Source organism: Physeter macrocephalus, chromosome 18, assembly GCF_002837175.3.
Source record: "Physeter macrocephalus isolate SW-GA chromosome 18, ASM283717v5, whole genome shotgun sequence".
NCBI lineage: Eukaryota > Metazoa > Chordata > Mammalia > Artiodactyla > Physeteridae > Physeter > Physeter macrocephalus.
The window spans coordinates 37081892-37104752 of record NC_041231.1 but is presented as its reverse complement, the minus strand read 5'-3'; the positions used below and the strand labels follow the sequence as shown (position 1 = coordinate 37104752).

Below are 22861 nucleotides of genomic sequence, written 5' to 3'. Positions count from 1 at the left end.
AAACGCAAATATAAAAGTATGTTCACATGTAGGTGAATGTGCATGTGTGTGTGTTCTAAGATGCCTACCTAAAGATTTCTAGCTGGTCTCAAAAAGTTATTGCTAGGTGTCCATCAATTCACAAGTGTACAAACTCTGCCTATGAGTTGTGTATATAATTTGACCCCCCATCTAAATATAAACGATGGATTGGTTAAGCAAATATATATGCATAGAACAAAATTCTACATAGCCATCTATGAAGTTGCAGGTTCTGAAAATCACTGATACAACTCTCCACGTGACTACCTGGAAACCGAAGCTCAACAAAATGAGGAGTAAAAAGAAGTCAACAGCTGAAAACTTGTATTAAATGGCATACTTGTGCAAAAAAACTCTTCCCCCTCTCTACTGGAATGTCCCATCAACATTTAAACATGAGCTCACCTACCTCATGTTAACAGAAACCTTGGAATAGCCACTCTCCTCTGCAATCACCTCCTCTCCTTCAGCTAAATTATACATATCAGCATCACGTATTCATTTTCCATTCATTCCTGAATCCATCACAATCTGCTGCCTGACCTAATAATCCCTCTACCCAAACTCAATATACTCAATACCTACTACATTAGATACTACCTAGTAAATCTCTCTTAAATCAGTCTCCTTCTTCTTTTCTCATCCAACCTATCATTACCCTCTAAATGTAATAGTTTCCTACCTCATCCCCCCCTTCAATTCACTCTCTACAGAGTAACCAAGATAAATTTTCAAAACACAGATTTGATCACATTGCATACACGATTAAAACCTCATCCCACTCTTTAAAAGCCACTGCTATAGGATCGAGTTCAAATGTCCAAACATTCCAGCACTGCCTGAATGACAGTGCAGAACACAGCCCCCTACACACCTTTCTCGCCTCATGTTCTACCACTTTCCCCCAACTACTCTAGTGTTTTTTATCCCTTCAACCTCACCAAGCGCCTTCTTCTTTTTGAATCTTCAAATATGTCACTGTCTCTACTGGAACAAAGCACATCTGAGTAACTCCATTTATCACATAATCCAGGAAAACAGAGTCTCTTGCCTCATTCTTTACCAAACTATATACCCTGCATAAAAAAGTGATAATTAATAAATATTTGTTGAATATCACAGTCACAAAATATAATAAGATACTTCATGGGGAAGACTGGTCTATAGAGGATCTAGTGTCGTGGCTAAAAAGAAAAATACCAAAGGCCACAGTAAAACACTGTTAACCAAATGGCAGCAACAAAGACAGAGACCTTACGGTATTTTCAGAGGCAAAAATGAAATAAACCGAAATATTATCATCTCTTATTAATATGCATATTTCTAAGGGAGAATGAGGAACATTTTAAAACCTTTCACTCACAAGTTTTTCTTTCTCTAGTTTTTGCAGCAAACTTTCCATGTTACTTCCAATTCTTGTCTTTTCTACAACTTCATAGAGGCTGCAATACATTCCATTCTTCAAAACTGACATAGGAAAAAATATATAGTAAATATTCAAATCAAGTCTGCTTCTTATATATTTTAGTAAAATTAAATTGCTTTACCTTCATAAGGACCTAAGTAAGTTTCCTTATAAAACAGCGCTGGAGGGATTTTCTGTTTCAGATGATCAATACTCATAACTGTTTCAACATCTAACTTCTCAGGACTGAAAGAAAATTGAAAAGGCGTATTTGCCTTACCTGTATTTTTTTTTTTTTTCTTACCTGTATTTTTAACTCTAGCAATGTTCTCTCTCTCTCAGCTCCCTCTCTCTCTCTCACACACACACACATACACACACAACCCCCCCCCCGCACACACACACAAGTATCCTGATGGAATACAGAAGAGCATATTTATGAATATCATACTTGATATTTGATTTGGGCAGTTCAGATATATGTACAGGTAGCTAGACTGTCCAGCAATATTATCAACCTTACATCTTTAAGCCAGAAGCTAACCCTTATTTATACCAATTTACTAAACACAAAGGATAAAAAGTTGCCATTTTATTAAATGCAATTCAAGTATGAACAGTTAAATTAATCTTCAACCATTTATGGGGACCCATAATGTTTACTGTGGTGGTAGCAAAAGATCATTTTAAACCTTTCTATTCCAACATATGTTGCACAGGACTGAAAACAGCATATAAATTTTAACTTAACTCACCACATCAAGCTGTTTCCAACAAAGAACTGATAACTTTTAAGTCTATCATGTTCAAATTGCCAAATGAAAAATAATCTAATTAGGACAAAACTTTGAAAAATACTTTTAATATTTAAAATCACTAAGAAAAAATCTTATGCCATAAATGTGTATAACTATTTAGCCCATCTGCAAATCAAGACAGAAAAGTAGAGGGCTCATTCTGCCAACTAAGTTTCCAAAGTTATCAAATCAATCTTTTTTAAAACAAACCATTGTTTATATGTAAGTTCTTATGGATCAAAGTAAAATTTAAATGTAAGTAAGAAAAAGGAATTTTAAGTGTAAGTAAGAACTGAATAATTAGCAACTACTAACTGCTATTTTCTTGTAATATAACATACTTACAGCTTGATAGGCAAAAAAGCACGAGTGGCTGACCTCAGAGAAATATAACACAAAAGCTTTCCTTTATTTAAAAGCTGTCCTTTCCACAACGTGTAGTTAAATTTATCTAAATAAAAAGAATAATAACACAACTCAGCCTCTTGGCAGCCCAGAAGCAAATATTTTCTAGAACTAAGGGGAAAAACATCCAGAAACACAGTTTAAGTAGAACCACCAAAAGAAACCTTGACATTTCTATTTACAGGGAATTCAAATACTAGGATTTTTGTTTCAGGTATCTTTTCCCCTACAAAATTATTCCAGATGAAAAGAAAAACAAATTTATTTGCCTACATGTCCTCAAATCAGAAAGCTGAGGAGCAAAGACAATATAGTACTGCCCTCCTATTTCCCCCCAAAGGAGACTATATTAAATCCAGTTAACTACATGAATCCCTCACAATGTCTTACAGCTTCCACTTGTGCTCTTCTCACTGCAGAGAAACTTGAAGACAGAAAGTGTCAATACTGCTTTTAATCTTCTCTCTCTTCTAAATTCTACACCTCTGATGAAGTTAATACCTTTAAAAGGCTGAGTTGTGAAACTTGTTCTATTTTTTACCTTTATCAATCAAAGTGCTAAAATTCTTTGGTCTAGTCACAGTACCAGCAGATTCTCAAAGGAGACCTTATGTTTGGATGACCAAATGTTGATGCTACATCATAACATGGCCTCGAGCTTTTTCATACTTTGCAGATTCTCATTCATTATAAAAATAAAACAAAGTACTTAACTTATTAATTTTTTTACTCTACATACTTATTCTTTCGATTTATAAAACTAAAAGAAAGAAATATAAGAATCTTACCTGTGTTTCTATCTGCATTAAAGCTGTTAGATCTACAAATAAATTTTTAAAAAGAAAAAAGAAATATTACTGATTTCTAACAACATGAAAGTTAACATTCAGGGCATTGATAGAAATGCTATTTTTTTAATGGGATACTGTACAAAAGAATTAAATCCTTCCCTCCCAGTATGAAGAACAAATTACTTATTACAACATTTAATAAATCCAAGTCTACTCAGAGAAATCAGAATCACTTACTTGGCTCAAATTACTGTATTTTCCCAAATTTAAGGGAGCTGTTTTTCCCAAAAATATCCATCAGAGAATATAGTCCTTTAAAGTCTCTGTCAATTACTTTATTTTGGTGATGAGATGTGAGGAAATAGCCTCAATCATACTTAAATATTTACTAAGCTTCTATTATTTACTAGGCACAGTTCTGGGTAACAGAATTACAGGATGAGCAAAACCCCTGCCTTCATAGAGCTTACAGTCTCATAAGGCAGACAGACAACAATCAAAAAGTAAGTATATAGTTTACCAGATGATGATCGTTTTAAGTGCTATGGAAAACAAGGAAGAAAGAAACTAAGGGTACATAGGTTTCAAAAAAAAATCATGGAAGGTCTCACTGACAGTGTAAACTATGCAGCTAATTGAGGAATGAGGGGGAACAGCAAATGCAGAGGCAGGAGCATTCATGGCAGCATTCAAGGTACAACAAGGATGTTCATTTTAAATGATATGGAGGGTCAAAGATCAAATCAAAGAGGCAAAGAAAATTAACAGACAATCATTATTCCTAGGGGTATGACTTTATAATTAAGTGCTGGGTGTCTTTTAAAAATCACTGTTGAAAGGCACTATAGTAAATGTATCATGGAGATCACAAATATAGAGCCACCGAAAAAAAAAAAAGAATGAAAGAAAAACACAACTGTCAGGATATTATGCAAATCAGTATTTGTGGCTGTGGATGGTTTCCAGGGCTATTCACTGACCAAAAAAAAGTGCTGCATCTCAAACAGCTTAAATGAAGACAAGACAATCTGATCTGAAAACTGATTAAAAGGTTGAACTCAAAAATGTTTGCTTCATGAAATGTGGCTTTTTAAAACTGCAGTATTTCTAAATTAATAGATATCATGCATGACTTTAAATCTTGGAACTCAAAGTAAAAATAAGTAGATATTTAAATAAGTAGATATTTAACTGTTTCACCTACATCTCTGTAAATTTACTTATTCAATTTTGCCAAAACATTTTCTGGAATCACCCCCATTGTGGGGGGGGAAGAAACTGATTTGTACTTGGTCACCTTATATTAGAGCTTGTAAGAAATCATCAATGGGAATTAACTCTGACTGACCATCAGAGTCACCTGGAAGTGTGTAAAAACTACCAAAGCCTAGGCTCCTTCATAACTACTTGATTTAACTGGTTTGAGATGGGGCTGAGGATTTGTAGAAGCGCCCCATTTCCAGGAGAGCTAATACACAAAATTTCACTTTTAAAAACTGCATTTGGGGCTTCCCTGGTGGCTCAGTGGTTGAGAGTCCGCCTGCCGATGCAGGGGACACGGGTTCGTGCCCCGGTCCGGGAGGATCCCACACGCTGCAGAGCAGCTGGGCCCATGAGCCATAGCCTCTGAGCCTGCGGGTCCGGAGCCTGTGCTCCGCAACGGGAGAGGCCACAACAGTGAGAGGCCCGCGTACCGCAAAAAAAAAAAAAAAAAAAAAAAAAAAAACCAAAAAAAACACAATTGCACTTGGTGGAATTCCCTGGCAGTCCAGCGGTTAGAAATCTGTGCTTTCACTGCCGAGGGCCCAGGTTCGATCCCTGGTCTGGGAGCTATGACCCCACGCGCTTCACAGCACAGCCAAAAACAAAAACCCAAAATCAAACAAACAAAACTGCATTTGGGCATTCCCTGGAGGTCCAGTGGTTAGGACTCCGAGCTTCCACTGCAGGGGGCACGGGTTTGATCCCTGATCAGGGAACTAAGATCCTGCATGCCACGTGACATGGCCAAAAAAAACCCCCAAAAAACTAACTGCATTTATGCAGCTACACAAACCTTCAATATCAGGAAAAAAAGGTTAACCAGTGAGGTTTAAGTAAATTTTAGTTTTTATTTCCACACAATTAAGTATCTGTCCTTCTAACTGACTTCTTAAAAGTCATCATGAACATTCATGAATCTAATTAATTTCAAGAGAAGGAAAAAAAATGGGAAGAAATACAAAGCGTTCCTCCTAACTCAGAAGTGCAGGATACGTGATATAATACCATTCTGGATGACGTCTAAAATTCATGAGTCTTACCTTGATGAAGGTATGAACTTCGGAGTTTGTATATCATCTTTATAAGTAAAAGACACAACTGCGTATGGACACACGTGTCTCGGTCTTCGCCTTAGCTCATCAAAGCCGTACTCATAAAAATAATACTAAAAATAAGAAAATGCAAAATTAACTTCCTTAAGAAGACAAGAAGTAGACAGTGAAATCTTACAATTACCTGCCTGGTTTTTGAGAAACACAATATCACTTAAGTACCTTTCATGAAAAATATCTTTAAGCACTGATTGTCAATTTAATTAAAATAATTTGTACTTTTTTTTTTTTTTTCGCAGTACGCAGGCCTCTCACTGTTGGGGCCTCTCCCGTTGCGGAGCACAGGCTCAGCGGCCATGGCTCACAGGCCTAGCCGCTCCGCGGCATGTGGGATCCTTCCGGACCGGGGCACAAACCCGCGTCCCCTGCATCGGCAGGCAGACTCTCAACCACTAAGCCACCAGGGAAGCCAAATAATTTGAACTTTATATTCATTTTATGATATAAAATATTCTGCTTCTATATATATATCAGATGCCAGGATACTAATAGGTATTCCAGAAGTTTACTTCTGAAGAAGTGACCAGTGGGAATGTTCAACAAATTTCCTCATGAAAATGAAACAAATGGAGCCTAAGCTCCCAGGTCAGCCCAGAAAAACACATTTGATACAAAAGTAAAATACTAAGAACACAATCTCAAGCAAACCTAGCATTTTTCTCATTATTTCAAAAGTAAAACACATTTTTGACTCCAACTGCAGACAAAGCAACAAAGGGGAGGTGGCAGAGATTACAAACATAGGTGACAAAGGCAGCAGAACCTCTTCCTATTACCCTATCCATCTGCCTCTCCCCTTCACCTATTCACAACATTCATTAGATTAGGGTTTTCTGACCTGCAGTCTAGGGATTTTCATTAAAAAGAATGCCCCAGTTTATAAACAAAGCACTGTCCTTCAAAGTCCATTCTCTTGGGAAACTACTGATTTCAATAATGTTGCTGTTGCTCTAAAAATGCCTGGAATATTTCTGGAAACATCAAGCCAATTTACAAGTTCAGCTAGAAAAACCAGTAACTACTTTATAGTTATATTTCATATCTACTAATACTACTGCTGTCCAGAAGGTAATCAAATGAGTCAGCCCAGATGACTTTGGTGACTATAATTTTTGCTAAAAGCCCCCAACAATAGGTCTTGCCCACTGAGATTCTTCAAAAAGAAAAGAACAAGAATAAACTTTATTTTATGTAAATAAAGTAAAAATCAAAGAAAAGAAAAAGAAAGAACATTTCCAGGGAGGTTAGCACCACCACTTTTCACATACAATCCGTTCAGATATACACATTTTTTATACATTTGTTAAAAAGAGTAACATTGGGGCTTCCCTGGTGGCGCAGTGGTTGAGAGTCCGCCTGCCGATGCAGGGGACACGGGTTCGTGCCCCGGTCCGGCAGTGAGAGACCCGCGTACCACAAAAAAAAAAAAAAAAAAAAAAAAAAAGTAACATTATAGTCAAACAACATATAAAAACACAATGACTGATATTCATCAAATACTACACTTTTAAGTATGTGTACTTTACTATAGATCAATTACATCTGAATAAAACTTAAAGAATGAATTCTAAGTTTGCATTTTAGGAAAATACTAATAAAAATAGAAAATATCTACCAAATCAATAATACAAAGTGATATGAATTAAGGTAATTCAAGGGGCTTTAACCTTACCTGAAAGAATGAGCAATATTTTATTAGACAGGATCCTTCTAGGCCAGGAGAAACCAAGGCTTCAAGAGGAAATGAGATCGTTGAGGGCAGGAATTATACAAAAAACAGGCTGGAGGTCACAGTCTACAGGCAGGGAGAGCTAGCTAGGCTAAGGAATCTGAGTATCACTGTAAGTCTAAGGGGGGCCACTGTTATGTTTCTGAGCTATCTTGGAAACACTGAACAAACAGCAGTGAGAGTCACTGGGGTCTAGCAGTGGTTAAGTGGAAACCAGAGTCTAGTGTGGTGGCAGGGAGAACTGAAAGGGAGACATTTTAAAGGATTTAGTGACAAACTGATATGAGGTCATAACACTAAAATGGATCCAGGTACTTACCTGAGTAAGCTCATAAGCTCTATAAGCCAAAAGTGATGTAATTCTATTGGCATTCTTCGACACATGACATTCATGCTTTGGTGTTGGGTCCAAAGCACTTTTATTTAATATAGATTCCAAACTTTTTACACCCATGGGGTCATATATACTCTTTATTTTACCCTAAAATACAGAAAACCTTTTAAGTCCACCAAAACCTAATTACTGACTGTATGACATTAATATTATAGAATAACTCTTTGAATATAGATTACCTATAACAACAGTTTTTTTCCTTTAATACCTGGTAATAAAGTAATACCCAACACTTTTTACTAATATCGAAGCAGTAAGAAAAAGTTAACCAAAAAAAAAAAGCTTGTTTGAATTTAATACAAGGAAATAAAAATTTTCTTCACAACACTTCACTAGCTTAAATAACATTATCAACATATTTCCCTCTCTTCATTCTTTCCTTTGGAAAGGAAAGCAAACTCTAAAGCTCAGAAAGCTCAGATTAAAGATGGCAAACCACTCTCAAAAGTATCTCGAAAGTATGGCAAACCACTCTCAAAAGTATCTTTATACACCAAACACAAGCAAGTTTTTAATTCAATCAAACCCCTAAAGACAGGGTCGACTAAAATCCAAGTCAAATGCTGTCTTTGATATATGAAATGTAAAAGTTGAAATTACCTTCATTATTTTAAAAATAACAACATCACCCACTGCCCCAGCTTCCAAAGGATTAGCTTGTAATAAATCAGCATACCTAGAAAGATAGACACCTAGCAAAGAGGGAAAAATTAAAGTTTTATTTTAATATGGACACAAATATAAAAAGTCCAAATATTTAACATAATAAGAGATAAAAGGTATGACACCTTTAAAAAAAATGTAATGATAGCTGATATTTAACCAAAGCAAAAATTAAAACTAGAAAAAACATGAAAAATCAAATTTTTCAAAATTACTAGGACTAGACAAAGACATTAAAAAAAAAAAAGATAACCCTTGTTTAATTGGAAGTATGCAAAATCAGAAACAAAGGATAAAACTGGTTTTCATTGCAGAACCTGAAACTAGTCTCTTTTTCTGGGAACATGACAAAGCATACATGAATTTAATTATAAGGACAACAGCGAAATTAGATAATATATTTTTAAAGGGCAACTTAGTAGTAGGTAAATGAAGAAAGAAAAAAGATTACCCATGGAAGGACTGCCAAGAATTGTTATTTTGGACTGGCCCACCTGTAATCCTTTTTCACATATGCTCTGAACCTAAATAAACAAAACATTTCATCTTACAGTCAGTACATTAAAAATGTGAAAAGACAGTCTGTAAACTTGTTTTAAGTAAAATCCAAGCTTCTAAACTATATTTTTTTTACATTACAGAAATTATACATACACATGCTAGTTTATGACTAAATATCAATGTGAAACTGGCTTACACTTCCAATGTAACCACAGTTGGAATCTATTTTTGTTTATGCCAGGTCTGACATATACTCAGAATTCATGCCATTCATATATATAAACATCCCCTTTTAGAAAGAATTAGTACTGGCAAACTATTTAAAGAGAAATTAACTCCACCTAAACATCTTCAATCAAAGGAGAAAAAAATAGTTCCCAGCACATATAATCAGTAATAAAGAAGACAATCTACTTTAATAAAGGAAAAATTATTTACTATCAAGCACATTACAGGGGGGAAAATTAGGTTTGATCAAAGAAAAATGAACATATTTGAAAAGCAAATTACAAAACAATGAAATAACTTGCACTAAGCCATTTTTTCCATCTATACATCAAAAAATTGTTAGTTTATAAAAATAAAGTGTATAGTATAACTGATTCACTGTTATAAAGCAGAAACTAACACACCATTGTAAAGCAATTATACTCCAATAAAGATGTTAAAAAAAGAAAAATCAAGTGTATTGATTAATTGCAAATTTAGGTAACTTACAATGGAAGCACTTTCAAATTGTTTTTTATAAAGTGGGTTCACTTACCTGATACCGATCAACCATCAGAAATGCATAGGATTCTGTAAGTTCTTTATCTAAACGACCATCAAACTTCAGTTCTCTTCGCTTTTCTGTAAACTAAATGAAATTAAATCTATAACAACTCCTTAGTATGTGATTATGTTTTTCAAGCTAAGAGTTTCAGGAATTGTATTTCTAAGAAATTCCAAATCAGCAATTCCCTGACGGTCCAGTGGTTAGGACTCTGCGCTTCCACTGCTGGGGGCCCAGATTAGATCCCTGCTCAGGGAACTAAGATCCCACAAGCCACGAGGCATGGCAAAAAAAAAAAAAAAAAAAAAAAAAAATCCGTATCTACCAAAGTGGAAATTATCTTTTCTCTCCCTGTAATTTCTGCACTTCATTTTTTCCCATTATAACTGGCTCTTTATCCTTACAATACAGTCAAATAAGCATCTAGTGCTAAACAGGTTTAACTAAATTTCTATTAAAATCTTACCACACTCCAACTCTCCCATAGATTTTTAAGTTCATTTTTTGATTATCTTTGGATCTCTCATTTTACCTGACACGGTGCACTACATATATAGGTGGTTTAATAAATCTGTTTAATGACCAACTTCTAGACTATAAACTCAATTAGAACAAGGAAAAATGTTTCATTTCTTTACAATTATATTCTCAGTGCCAAGTACATAAGCCATGCTCCATACTCATTTCCAGGATAAAAGAGTGACTTGATCTAAGTACATCTGAACTGTAAGTCACCCTAAACTGCTGGCTTTCACTTTCAGATACAAGCAAATAGATATGGAGCCCATACCTAATAGACTTACATGCCATGTTCAGGCTATTACTGATCTTCAAAAATATAATTAATGAATCTTTAAATTTTCATATAAAATTAACAAATAATCCCTATCATATCATGAAACCACATCAAACTACCAAGGTTTTAATTTCCTCTGGGAGCCGGTAACATTCATCCACTTTAGGAATCCTTTCAAAGTTAAATTCTCATAGCACTAGATTAACCAACCTATAAAAGTACAAAATTAATAGTATTTCATGTACATTAGAAAGCAATATACACATCAAATATTTCTAAACATCTCATTTGTATTACCTCAGGATTATTATAGCTTTTCCTAAATCAAAACTAAAAAAAGATTCTAATTTATATATGAACTTAAATTCACTACCTAACAGGCTCAACTATTCCCCTTTGTTCTCACCTTTTCACTAAGAATTTCTAAGATAACTCAATTACCAGGCAATAACTGGGGAAAAAATTAAGCATACCCTAAAAAAAAAATACGTATTTTATTTCATCAACCTTCCAATTTAGACATAATATGCTCTTAGAGATTCCATTTAACTAACATACGCTTGAAAGAGCAAAAAGCCTTGTAATGAATTTACAATTAAGCCATTATACAATAAGCTATCCCTATGCTTAAGATTCATTGTTAGTAAAAGAAGTTATCTTACAGAATCACACGTTAATTTAACAGAACAGATAAATGTAGTGCAATATCAACAGCGTTTTAGGGAAAACAACATGTCATTTAAAACTTGTTTTTCCCCTCCATAATTTGGCTTTCCTAAGGACTTTAGCATTTTTAAAGAAAAGGAAGAAAGTAAAACAAATTTCAGGCTATTAACTGGTTCTGAAGAATCTTACAAAAAGCACAATTTAAAACATACCTCCTGGACTTCCCCGGTGGCGCAGTGGTTAAGAATCCACCTGCCAATGCAGGGGACACGGGTTCGAGCCCTGGTCCGGGAAGATCCCACATGCCGCGGAGCAACTAAGTCCGTGCGCCACAACTAGCGAGCCTGTGCTCTAGAGCCCGTGAGCCACAACTACTGAGCCCGCGTGCCACAACTACTGAAGCCCGCGAGCCACAACTACTGAGCCCGCATGCTGCAACTACTGAAGCCCGCACACGTAGAGCCCGTGCTCCGCAACAAGAGAAGCTACTGCAATGAGAAGCCCGCATACAGCAACGAAGAGTAGCCCCCACTCGCCGAAACTAGAGAAAGCCCGCACGCAGCAATGAAGACCCAACACAGCCAAAAATAAATAATAAAAATAAATAAATTTTTAAAAAAACATACCTCCTTTTCCAAAAGCTCATTATGTATCAAGCAAGCACGTCTGTAGTTAAAATTTGTTACTGAAGTTGGTTCAAGGTAAGATGAGTGGAGAATATTTAAAACATCTTCAAATTCCCGAGAGCCTGGAGTTAATGGCTGAAAAAGTGCTAAAATAAAAAACAGTATTAATTTTAAGATTCCATCTTAAATGTAGTTTTTTATATTTTTGTGGCTTTGTTAATATAACTTTTAAATAAAGTTTAAAAAAAAGCATCAAGGCTATCTTATTTTGTGATATGCGAAAGAGATAGACTTATCAATTCATTGAAGAAAAAACTCTTCAGCAGTGAGCATCTGGCATTACACATGCAGAAAAGGAAGTTACAATTTTGCAAAACTTAGGGGATGCTACACTAGGCAACCTAAACTGCTTAAAGATGCTCGTAAGAACCTGTGCATAAACTCAACTTGCCTCAACTCCTATTTTATGTTACATTTAGGTAGTTATGTCTAGGACCATTTATTTCAGCAAATGAAATGCTTATGTCATAAGTAAAAGCATAAAAACATTTAAGACACTTAGCTGTCTATACAATAAAATGATTCTACCTGGTTTTTAATACTAAAGTTAGAATAAAATATGCTGCATCCATTAGCTTCTTGTATTACCAATATAAAGTAGGAGGATATTTACTATGAAAACTTGGTGAAATGGAAAGATGTGGAACTTTGGAGACAAACCAGGACACAAATATCAGGTCTAGCATTTACTGGCTTTGTGGGAGACCTTGGGTAAATCAATTACTTAACAAAACAAGCTCAGTACTTTCTTCAGTAAAAAGGAGAACTCCAGCTATCCTAATAACCACTATATGGCACATAAGACAACACATGGAAAAGGCTCTAAGCATAGCATCTGGTGCAAAGTAAAACAGTAAAAGTTTTTATTCCCCACTCCACCAACTACTGCACACTCCCTTTAATTTTTAAAATACTTAAGTCAAGTATACAATTTGTTCTTCAAACACTAGCCTAATAACCTCAAACTTCCACTTTATGCATGAAATAATTTAACTTATAAATTTCAAACATCAAGTCTATATATATACACTTTCCCCAAACCGAAAGGAACCACTTATTTTTCACTGTAGATAGAAGTATTCATAGAACTTATGTTATATGCTATTACCTCAATTTCTTTCAAGATACTACATATAAAGAGTCAATAAATGTCATTCAAAATACTTTTAGGCCGCTACCGAAAGCAGTGTTCTACTTGTACATACTCTCAAAGGTACTAGAGAGCAGCTGTTTTTACTGTATTCCCTATAATGTCAAATGACATATCCATTCATCCACCAAACCATGTATATATTACAAAAGTGCCTGTAAAAATGTAGCTTTCAATGAGATAATGTGTATAGAACAAATGATTCCCACTACTCCGGAACTGCACACTAAAAAAGGTGGCAGCGGGGATAAAATCAACATACTTATAATAATGCAATAAAGACAGTAGGAGTAAGCAGGAAAAAAACACTCAAAAAGAACTAAAGAACTACTAAACACAGAATGTCCTATAATAAAATTTATAGCAGATGGATATACTCAATAATCTACTGATTGTAAGCTCCATGAGAGGAGGAACCATATCTGCCTTGTTCATTACGCTATCTTTTCTTTGGCACTGGCCCCAAGTTGAATGACTAAGTGAGTAAAGATGAGAATAAGCTTTGTCAAGACTTTTTTCTATTGAATACAAATATATTCTAAACTAACAAAATATGATTGTTGTCATTTTAAATTAGGTCTCACAAATTCAACCATTCAGTGATATATAAAAAATGAAAGCTCAAAAAAACGGAGAAATCCATTCTCTCAATTCAAATCTGTTTTATAGAATACAGCAGAAGAGGGCTTCCCTGGTGGCGCCGTGGTTGAGAGTCCGCCTGACGATGCAGGGGACACGGGTTCGTGCCCCGGTCCGGGAAGATCCCACATGCCGCTGAGCGGCTGGGCCCGTGAGCCATGGCCGCTGAGCTTGCGCGTCCGGAGCCTGTGCTCCGCAACGGGAGAGGCCACAACAGTGAGAGGCCCGTGTACCGCAAAAAATAAAAAAATTAAAATAAAAAAAAATACAGTAGGAGAAAACGTTCTATCTTTGTGTCTGTCCCCAACTAAACTGGGAAAACAGCATGTGGAATAGTTTTCATAGGCTTTCACATCCAAAATCAACCAAGCATGATTCTTAAAGTTGGGTTTTATGTATTATAGATTTTTGTTTCTAAACTAACAGGCGACTTCAGGTATCTAAAGATGTGCCAAAAAGAAGTATCAAAAGAAGTAGCTTTAAATTTCTAAGAAATTTTACAATCTACAAAATGAAATTATTTTCCTTAGCTAAGCTATTCTAACACTATTTCTACTGTCAATCTAACCAAAAGTGAAAGATTCGAGTTAAATCATATAAATTTATATAGAAATTAACTTTCAAATTATTCTCAAAAACGTACTTAACATTTGTTTCATTCCAAAGCAATGTCCTAGAGTCACCTCAAGTAGTACTCAAGTAGACTGCCAGTGTGAAAAAAATTCTTGTGAATAAAAATACAGAAAAAGGTGCCAGATTTTAGGTCTAACAATACCTATGTCCTAGAATGTATTTTATATTTCAAATATCTCAGTTGGCTTTACTGGTTAGGCCAAAGTTATAATTTCTAGTTTTTCTTCCCAATTATCAATTTCTATTAGAATAAAATTATGCTGTAACTATTTTTAAAGATTTCAAGTCAGTGTGATGGTAATAGTAGTTTAGAAATATAACAAGTTTATGTTCTGAATGTACATTCCCTGGTGGTCTATTTTGTCCTTAATAATCCTCTAAAGGACATACCTGATCAACACATCCTATCACTTCTTTTAAAGAAAACATATACACATCACAGTATTATGGGTCATCATTTGAAGCAATAATAATAAATAAACCTATAACTACCCATAGGGGAACAGAATATTTTATGTATTTATCATCCATTTAACATAAGGAAGTCAGAATCCAATATACTGTTCTCTGGATTCTGACAATTTTTGAGTCTAACAACTAGTGGCTCATTATTCCTTTTCAGGTACTGTACTAAGAGCTTTATATGCATTATCTCATTTAATCATTGAAACCACCCTATGAAGTTCATTATGCCCATTTCACAAATGAAACTAACAGTTAACTTGGCCCAAGGTTAATACGTGAATAGGGCAGGTGTGAATTCAAAATCAGGTTCCCTCGCTGCAAATCTTGTTTCCTGAACTATAAGTAAAAGATGTATGTGGGTGTATAAGTGCTGAAACAAATCATTCCAAGAGCTGGAAAAACAAAACTGTTTCCTCATTTTAGACTAAGAAATTATATTAGCTATATGGAAATTAGCAATAAAAGAAAAAGAATTTGATGTCTAGAATGCTCTTTCTACCCTCTTATGTCTTCTTTTGAATCTCATTTCTTAGTATTTCTTTCTCATTTATTGCATTTAACAGAGCCAAAAGCCATAACTAACACCCATTTTTGGTTTATAAAGGTTAACAACAGTCGTAATAATTCTTCCAGACATTAAGAAACATATAATTTTGCTTACAGTGCTTCCATCAAATTCATGTCAGAAAGATAGTTACTGAGTTGATTTCTGATAATTCACAAGGCTTTTCTATTGACAAAACTGATGATAAATGTGTTTTCATCATTTTTTTTTCTCTTTTGTCCACACTGCATGGCATGAAGGATCTCAGTTCCCCAACCAGGGATCAAACCTGTGCCCCCTTGCAGCGGAAGCACGAAGTCTTAACCATTAGACCATCAGGGGAGTCCCTTTTATAGATGTTTTTATGGGATTCAAGAAAGATTTAGAAAGGCACTTGGAGATTTATAATTCAAATGAGGAAACTGACTGTATCACAGAACCACAACTAGAATTGAGTATTTTATATTACTAGTAGCATACAAAACATACTAAGAATTAAATGTTGAATTTAAGCAGCTGGAATTAGACATAAAATTAAGGTCACCAAATAGTAGCTTTGTTTCTTAGTCAAAGGAACATTTTTCCTCAACTACTTTTACCAACTCATTTAGTGTCAATGCCACACTTTGTGTTTGTATTGTTTATGTGTATATGTAAAACAAAAAAATCTTAAGTTTAAAAACAAGCTAAACTTTTAAAAAAAGATGGACCAGTGTTATCAAAATATACCAAGGGAAATTCCAAAATATACATTCCAATTTAAAGTAATTCATGGAAGAAAAGGAAATAGCAAAGAGTAGGCTGCCGATCTCATTGGTCTGCAATTCACTCTGAATCCATCTCTCTGATGTCTATGAATATTAATAACTAAAATACAATGAATATCCATTTGTTCCTCATGATAATTTAGACATTTTAAAAATCATTTTTCTTCAGTCTAATAAAATTACTACAGACATAATACTGTAGGAATGGGTGATTCATCTCTACTCATGATTGAACATAGTGCAGAATCAGGAATAAACATTCTAGCAGAGATCTAGAGAGATAACAAATATGAAACTTGACTTTTTTTGGACTGGGGAATATGTCAAAGAAAGTTTTACCTCCATTTGTTAGAATTTATATGCGCCTATCAAACGTTTTATGTGGATGACTGGATTCTGCCTGTACATTCCTGCTCAGATTTACTTCTACGTAGGGAAAACTGTGGTACTTAGAACCAAGCCATTCATATACAACTACTAAAACATCATGCAAATTTCCGTAAGAAAGAGACTCAACCCCTAAGTCTTCAAAAAGACAACTCCAAATTCTGTGGGAAAAGATGGGGATTTGGGAGGAGAATTGGCCTTTAATTTTCCTGAACTAGACCAGTAGGGATGCACGTGCGTAAGAGCATTTAGTTTGTGATGCACCTGCATGAGATGCAGATGCACGAGAGCAATTAATCTTGTGCCCTACATAAAGCATTAACCAATAAACATTTTCCAGAAAGTGAGTCATTACTACTTCATTTCCCAAGACCTTTGGAGGGAAAAATATCAAATACAATTACTGATTTTAATTTACTTTTGACGACTTACACTATCAGATTTGAGAGTAAAAGAAGGCAATAGTGAAACATCTACTGACAAAGTGCAATTCCACAATTTGGTTAAACGTTAACAGTGACTCCTTACAGTACAGAGAGTAGCCCAGCCAATAAGTAAACAGAATAGCACATAGATCACAAAGAGTAAAATCTTACTCTTCCAGTCAACAGATCACTTAATCTGTGAGTACTGACTAAATGTGTTAATTTTCTAATGAACATAATTTATGAATCTCAAAATTCCCCCGGGGTGAAGACATACTAAACATCACTAAATTTAATAGTTGTTAAAAAAAATTTTTTTTAAGTGAACTAAAACTTTTCTACAATAAAAAAGAAATAAGAAGTACTCTACACCTAGGTTCAAATTCCAACTCCACCATCTACTAGCTGTGTAACCTTGGGCAAGTTATTTACCTCAGTAGATCAGTTTCCTCATCTGTAAAATGGGAATAGTACCTACCACATAGGATTACTGAGATTTAGTTAGTACATATAAACTGCTTAGAACAATGCCTATAACTTATTAAGCACTATAAAGTGTTTGCCAATATTTTTACTTAATTAGAATGGCAGTATTTTGGATGTTATGCTACTGTGAAGACCAATAAAAGAACTGAGTCAAGTTATACTCACAAAGGTTTACCTTTAAGCTACCAAAAACATGAGTCCTAATCTTAAATTTCACTGGAAAAGCAGTCACAAGCAAAGGTCTGCCATATTAAAATACGAATGCAACAGAACCTTTGATACTGAAAAGTTCAAGCAGAGGTATCTACTGAAAATGACCTAATATTCACGATAAAAGACTCAAATGACCACACCACTAATTACCTAGCCAAATCCTATACATAAAGTGATATCTTTCAAGTCTTCCAAGAGGACATTATCTTGGGATCAAGTGTGAAACTAGCAGTACCTGCCGCACTGTTTCTGATAAAGCATTTTTTTAGTGAAAAGTTATATTTTTCTATTAAATTCTATCACTAAGTATTAACTCCTTTCAGGTTGGACAGGATGAAGTCCATCATGGTAAAAATCTGCTTATTTAAGTTTTAAAAGTGCTATTTAGATCGCTATTGCACTATTTGAACAGCTGCTGCTCAGTGTACAAATACTTAGACAAGTTAAAAATTACTTTCACTAAACATGAAAAAAGTCCACTGTGTTATATTTTCCTTACCAAAACCTCTCTAAGAGGAGAAAGGTAACAAATTTCCCCCAAAGAAGCATCAGACTCAGGGGAGAAAACAAAGACAACTAGGTTTTATATTTCCTAATTCCTCAATTATTATCTACTTTTAATGTGTTCAAATGAAGTCTACTTTACAGCAACCTCTGGATTTATCTAATTAAAAAAAACAACACACATGCAAACAGCACCTTTCAACATTTCCTAGTGCCCTCCCACATTTCGACCCAAATGGGTTTTATGCCAATTTCCTGGTCCTATCAAAAATTAAAAGGAGGTACATCATGCTTTGTTTTGCTTAAAACCCTAAAAAAACGGACTTCAAAACTGTATCAAGCTAAAAAATTTTTAAAAAAGAAAAAAATTCAACCTCCTACTTCGATCCTATAACCAGATCCCATCTGAATCTACTTCCAACCTATTCTCTACCAATTGATAATTTAGGATGAAATCTAATTTTCCTCATATAGACTATACATCTTAACTAAACCAAAATAACCTTGACCTTTACAAGAATTCTCCTGAACCCTAAAATGTATTAACTCACTTAAAAGATACTTCTAGAAACACTCTGCATGCTAGTGGACAAAAGATAACTTCATCTTTCTCAACATGGTTTCGCACACCAAGGATTTCCCTGGCTTTATCATCCAAATAGAAATTAACAATTTGACTTTATTTGTATCTTACTGACAGAAGGCTAAGAATTTCAGGTGTGCAAATGTAGCTGGTTATGCACATGGCAAGAGGAAGCACATGCTTCATTCAAGAGTCTCTTTACCAAGACTCAAATTACAAATAAAGAACGTTTTCCACAAATAAGAAAATTCTTATTACTTTCCAAAGTAAATCTGAAAAACGGAACCACGCACTAAAACAAAAAGAGGCTTTAAATTGACTAAATCCAGAGTTTCCCAAATCACTGGATAGTCAAAAATTGTTTTCTAAGAATTGAAAAGGATAATCTCCTCCATTAGAAAGGTGTCACAATATGGCATTAAGTTTTAAAAAGGTAACGTACTTCATTTAACTGTTCCCATATTGGTTCCAAAAACCAGACTGGACTTCTAAATTTTTTTCTGAAGTTCTCTCATCTGCAAGATCAAGTTGGTGACTCTTGGGCATAAGCTGACCTCTATTTTTTTCCATAGGGAAATTACTGCACCAAGAACCTACCTTCCCAAGCTTCTCAAATACAAGAAAAAAACATACTAAAGTTGGATTTAGAGAGAGCCCTAACTAGCGCTTCAAAAACAAGAAAAAAAAATCTACATGTAAATGAAGTGTGATGGAAAACAGCAGTGTGCATGAATCACATCTAACGTAGATGTCTAAACAAGGGAAGACGCTGACATCGAGCAAATTTCAAGTAGACGCATAGAGCTGAAGAATTTCCACAGGGAGAAGCACTTGTGGTCCTCTCAACGCAATGGCCTTGGAGAAAGCCCCAGAATCCATGGCCACGGGTTATTTCCACAGTGAGACTTCTCAGAAGCATCCTTAGGAGGACACATCAGCTTCTCTGCTTTCAGGGGCTGGGAGGGAGGGGCGCCGAGCACCATCTTTCCTCTCTGGGAGCTGCAGCCTTACGGACAAGCTTCAAACCTGAGCTACTTCCACCTTCCACGGGGAGAGGGGGAGCAGGGAGCGTGGTTCCACCGCTTTTCTCTCGCACCAAGCGCAGCAGCTGGGCGGCCGTGGCAGTGCGGGGAGAGGCGGCCGGCGCTGCATGCGTGTTTACGTGTCTCGGATGGGTGTGGGAAGGAGACAGAGAGGTTCTAATGAAAAGATGGAGGGGAGAGAGAAAGAGGGGTTGGGAAAAAGGGGAAGCACCACCTTTCTTTTCTCTGCTCTTCCTGGGGATCTGAAAACTCCTCCTAACGGGTCTTTCGGGCTCTTCGGGGCCTTTGGGCAGAGCGGCCGCGCCCGCCTCACAGGAGTCCTGAGGCTGCTCGTGGCAGAGGCTCGCGGCGGCCTCGGCAGCTGCGGTCTCCTCAGGCCCGGCGCCGCCGCCGGGCTCCGCGACGCTGAGGCCGCCGCCATTTTGTGGGGAGGACTCAAGCTCCGGAAGCGCCTGCTTCATTTCGTCGTCTCCGCCGCCGCCGCCACTTTCCCAGCTCGCGTCCGTCGGCGGAGAGGCCTCCGCCTCCGCAGCAGTCGCCATCGCGCCGGCGTGAGGAGGGCCGGGAAGCTTCTGCCTACAAGGTCGACGGGGGTGGGGGGAGGGGGTGGCGGGCCAGCTTCGCCGCCGAGCTGCTCTCAGCCCACCCACCCCCTTCCCCCCGGTGGCCGCTGGCCGCTATCCCGGCCCAGCAACCTCTCGGGGGCTCCAAAGCGGGCGCCACAACCGTACGGCCCGTCCCCAAGAGCCGCTCCTCGCTCGGCCAGTTCTTCTGCCGGCCCCCACCACTCAACGTGCTGGCGTCGGGGCCGGGAGGGGGCGGGGCCATCTCGGAGAGCTCCACCAATGGGGGCGCGGCGCCCGCCTCCGCGGGTGCAGACAGACAGCGCCGGGGGGCGGAGCCTCGGGGCGCCGGAGCCCGCCAAAAGGGGCGACCGCAACGCCCGGAATGTACCTCGACGCCGCGGCCGGCTGCGGGGTGGATGGGCCTCAGGACGAGCTGCGAGTTCCCGGAGCACGCTCGGCCAGTGTTGCAGGCGAGGGAGGCGCGCTGCGCCAGGTCCCGGGAACACAGACGTCGCCTCTTTCCGGGCAGGATTACCCGGCTTCTCCGCGCACGGTTCACATAGGCCAGGACAGGACAGAGGCACTGGTTGTGGGACGATCTCGGCTTTATGAAATATTTACGTGCATATAAAGGCCTGGAGTGGCGATAAGAGAGTGGGCTGCAGCGATAAGAGCATGAAAGCCTCGGAGGCCCGCTTAGCGACCTGCAGTTCCGACCGGATCTTGCATCTTTACAATAGATTACTCCCACCCGCCCCCCTCTTTTATCTAGAAGGGTTAGAACCAGTGGCACGCCTCCAGCGAACAGTCGATACCTTGGTCCTTTGATTTGACTTCATAGCCTAATGTTAACAGGATTTGGTTCTGGGGAGCTTGAGGAGAGAGGAGCTGCTGGCTTTTAGATTTTCCTTTAGTGTTTCAGTTTTCCTCAAGTGCGTGTATATTAAAGAAAAATAGAAACGTCTGCAGCCACGTTAAAAAATATACAGCAAGCGATCGCTTTCCCTTAAAACAAGTTGACAGTCAAGTAGAAGGCCTTTAAAATAGCTTACACTGATTAGGTTGAAACTACTATTTATTTGGGTTATGGTGAATACAGAAAATGTAATATTTCTTGGGTCCTTTCTATACGCTAGGCACTGGACCAAGCGATTTACGTATACTATGTACATTTAATCCTCACAACAACAGATGTTAGGGAGATACTATTATGCACAATTTAAAGTAAGTGTTACAATTAGGAGTATGGGATTAATAGAAACACACCACTGTAAAACAAGGATTTACTGTATAGCACATGGAATTGTGTTCAATATCTTGTAATAACCTATTATAGAAAAGAATCTGTAAACCAACTATAGTTAAATAAAAAATAAAATAAGTATTGCAAGATATAGAACAAATTAACAAAATGAGAATTTGAAGCCAGGTCTGTTTAACTCCAAATAAAGTACTTGCCCTTGACTGCTTCTCTTAAGACCTAATCTTCACAGCAGCTCTGTACCTTTATGCATTTTATGTATGGAGAAATGAGGATTGACATTTTGCTCCATCTCTAAGCAGTAGGATAAGGATTGGGACCCAGACCTCAATTTTCAAACTCCAGGAGTTGACTGACCAAACCTATAATTATAATAAAACCCTAGGCTTTGCCACGTGGCTGCTACTTAAATAGCATTACCAAGGGCAATAGCAAAATTGGATTCCAATGTCTTGTGATAAATATCATACCTGTTTAACAGCTAATAGGAAAAGCTAATCATGACTTGCCCAACCTATTTGAATCAGCTCAGTAAGTCATAGGAAAGTATAAAACAATTATTCCTTTTAGTAAATAGTTAATATAAAAACACATTTTAAAATACTGATGAAAACAGTAGGGCCATGTTGAGGCAAAATGCTACATTAAGTTAAAAGTTACCCTCGAAATTTGGAGGAAGAGGCTTTACTTGATAGTAGAGGCTATCAGAAACTCAGGTGTTGGGGTCTCCAAAGGGTAACTCTGTTGTTGGTTCATTAAAGGCATTTCTAAAAACTCATTTTTATCAGATTAAAGATAAGTAGGAACAACTGCATACTGGTGCCACTACTCAGCTAAGGCTTTCCTCATTTGGTCAGCAAAAGCCAGCTTAAACTCAGAAGGTAGAAGTCCTATGATATGTATAAGGCAAACACACCAGTTGGTGGTAAAGAGTACCTAAAACTAAGGCCAGAGAGAACCATTAGTCTTCCACAGAAATAGAATCTTAAATTCGGTGAGGATAAAATTTTTCTTCATTCCAAGTCATTTATTTTTTTTAATTTTAAATGAATTCAGGGGGCTTCCCTGGTGACACAGTGGTTGAGAGTCCGCCTGCCGATGCAGGAGACACGGGTTCGTGCCCCGGTCCGGGAGGATCCCACATGCCGCGGAGCGGCTGGGCCCGTGAGCCATGGCCGCTGAGCCTGCGCGTCC

At 37.2% G+C, this 22861-nt stretch overlaps 1 protein-coding gene across 9 annotated transcripts in view; it reads right to left on the bottom strand.

The window, feature by feature from the left end:
- Nucleotides 1–20639, bottom strand: part of TASOR (transcription activation suppressor) — a 49068-nt gene extending 28429 nt beyond the window's left edge. For 5 of the 9 annotated variants that reach the window (XM_028479243.2, XM_024123888.3, XM_028479244.2 and 2 more), the window contains exons 1-11: nt 20055–20638; nt 11942–12087; nt 9845–9937; nt 9032–9104; nt 8518–8609; nt 7843–8004; nt 5723–5847; nt 3417–3448; nt 2569–2674; nt 1569–1672; nt 1385–1488 (exon numbers count right to left, since the gene is read on the bottom strand). In XM_028479243.2, coding sequence (XP_028335044.1) covers nt 1385–1488; nt 1569–1672; nt 2569–2674; nt 3417–3448; nt 5723–5847; nt 7843–8004; nt 8518–8609; nt 9032–9104; nt 9845–9937; nt 11942–12087; nt 20055–20382 — 1365 coding nt within the window. In that variant the 5' untranslated portion in view covers nt 20383–20638. Of the gene's footprint in view, nt 1–1384; nt 1489–1568; nt 1673–2568; nt 2675–3416; nt 3449–5722; nt 5848–7842; nt 8005–8517; nt 8610–9031; nt 9105–9844; nt 9938–11941; nt 12088–20054 lie in introns of all 9 variants that reach the window. The other 4 variants (XM_055079836.1, XM_024123886.3, XM_055079837.1 and 1 more) reach the window with 1 other exon arrangement.
- Nucleotides 20640–22861: the final 2222 nt, after the last annotated feature.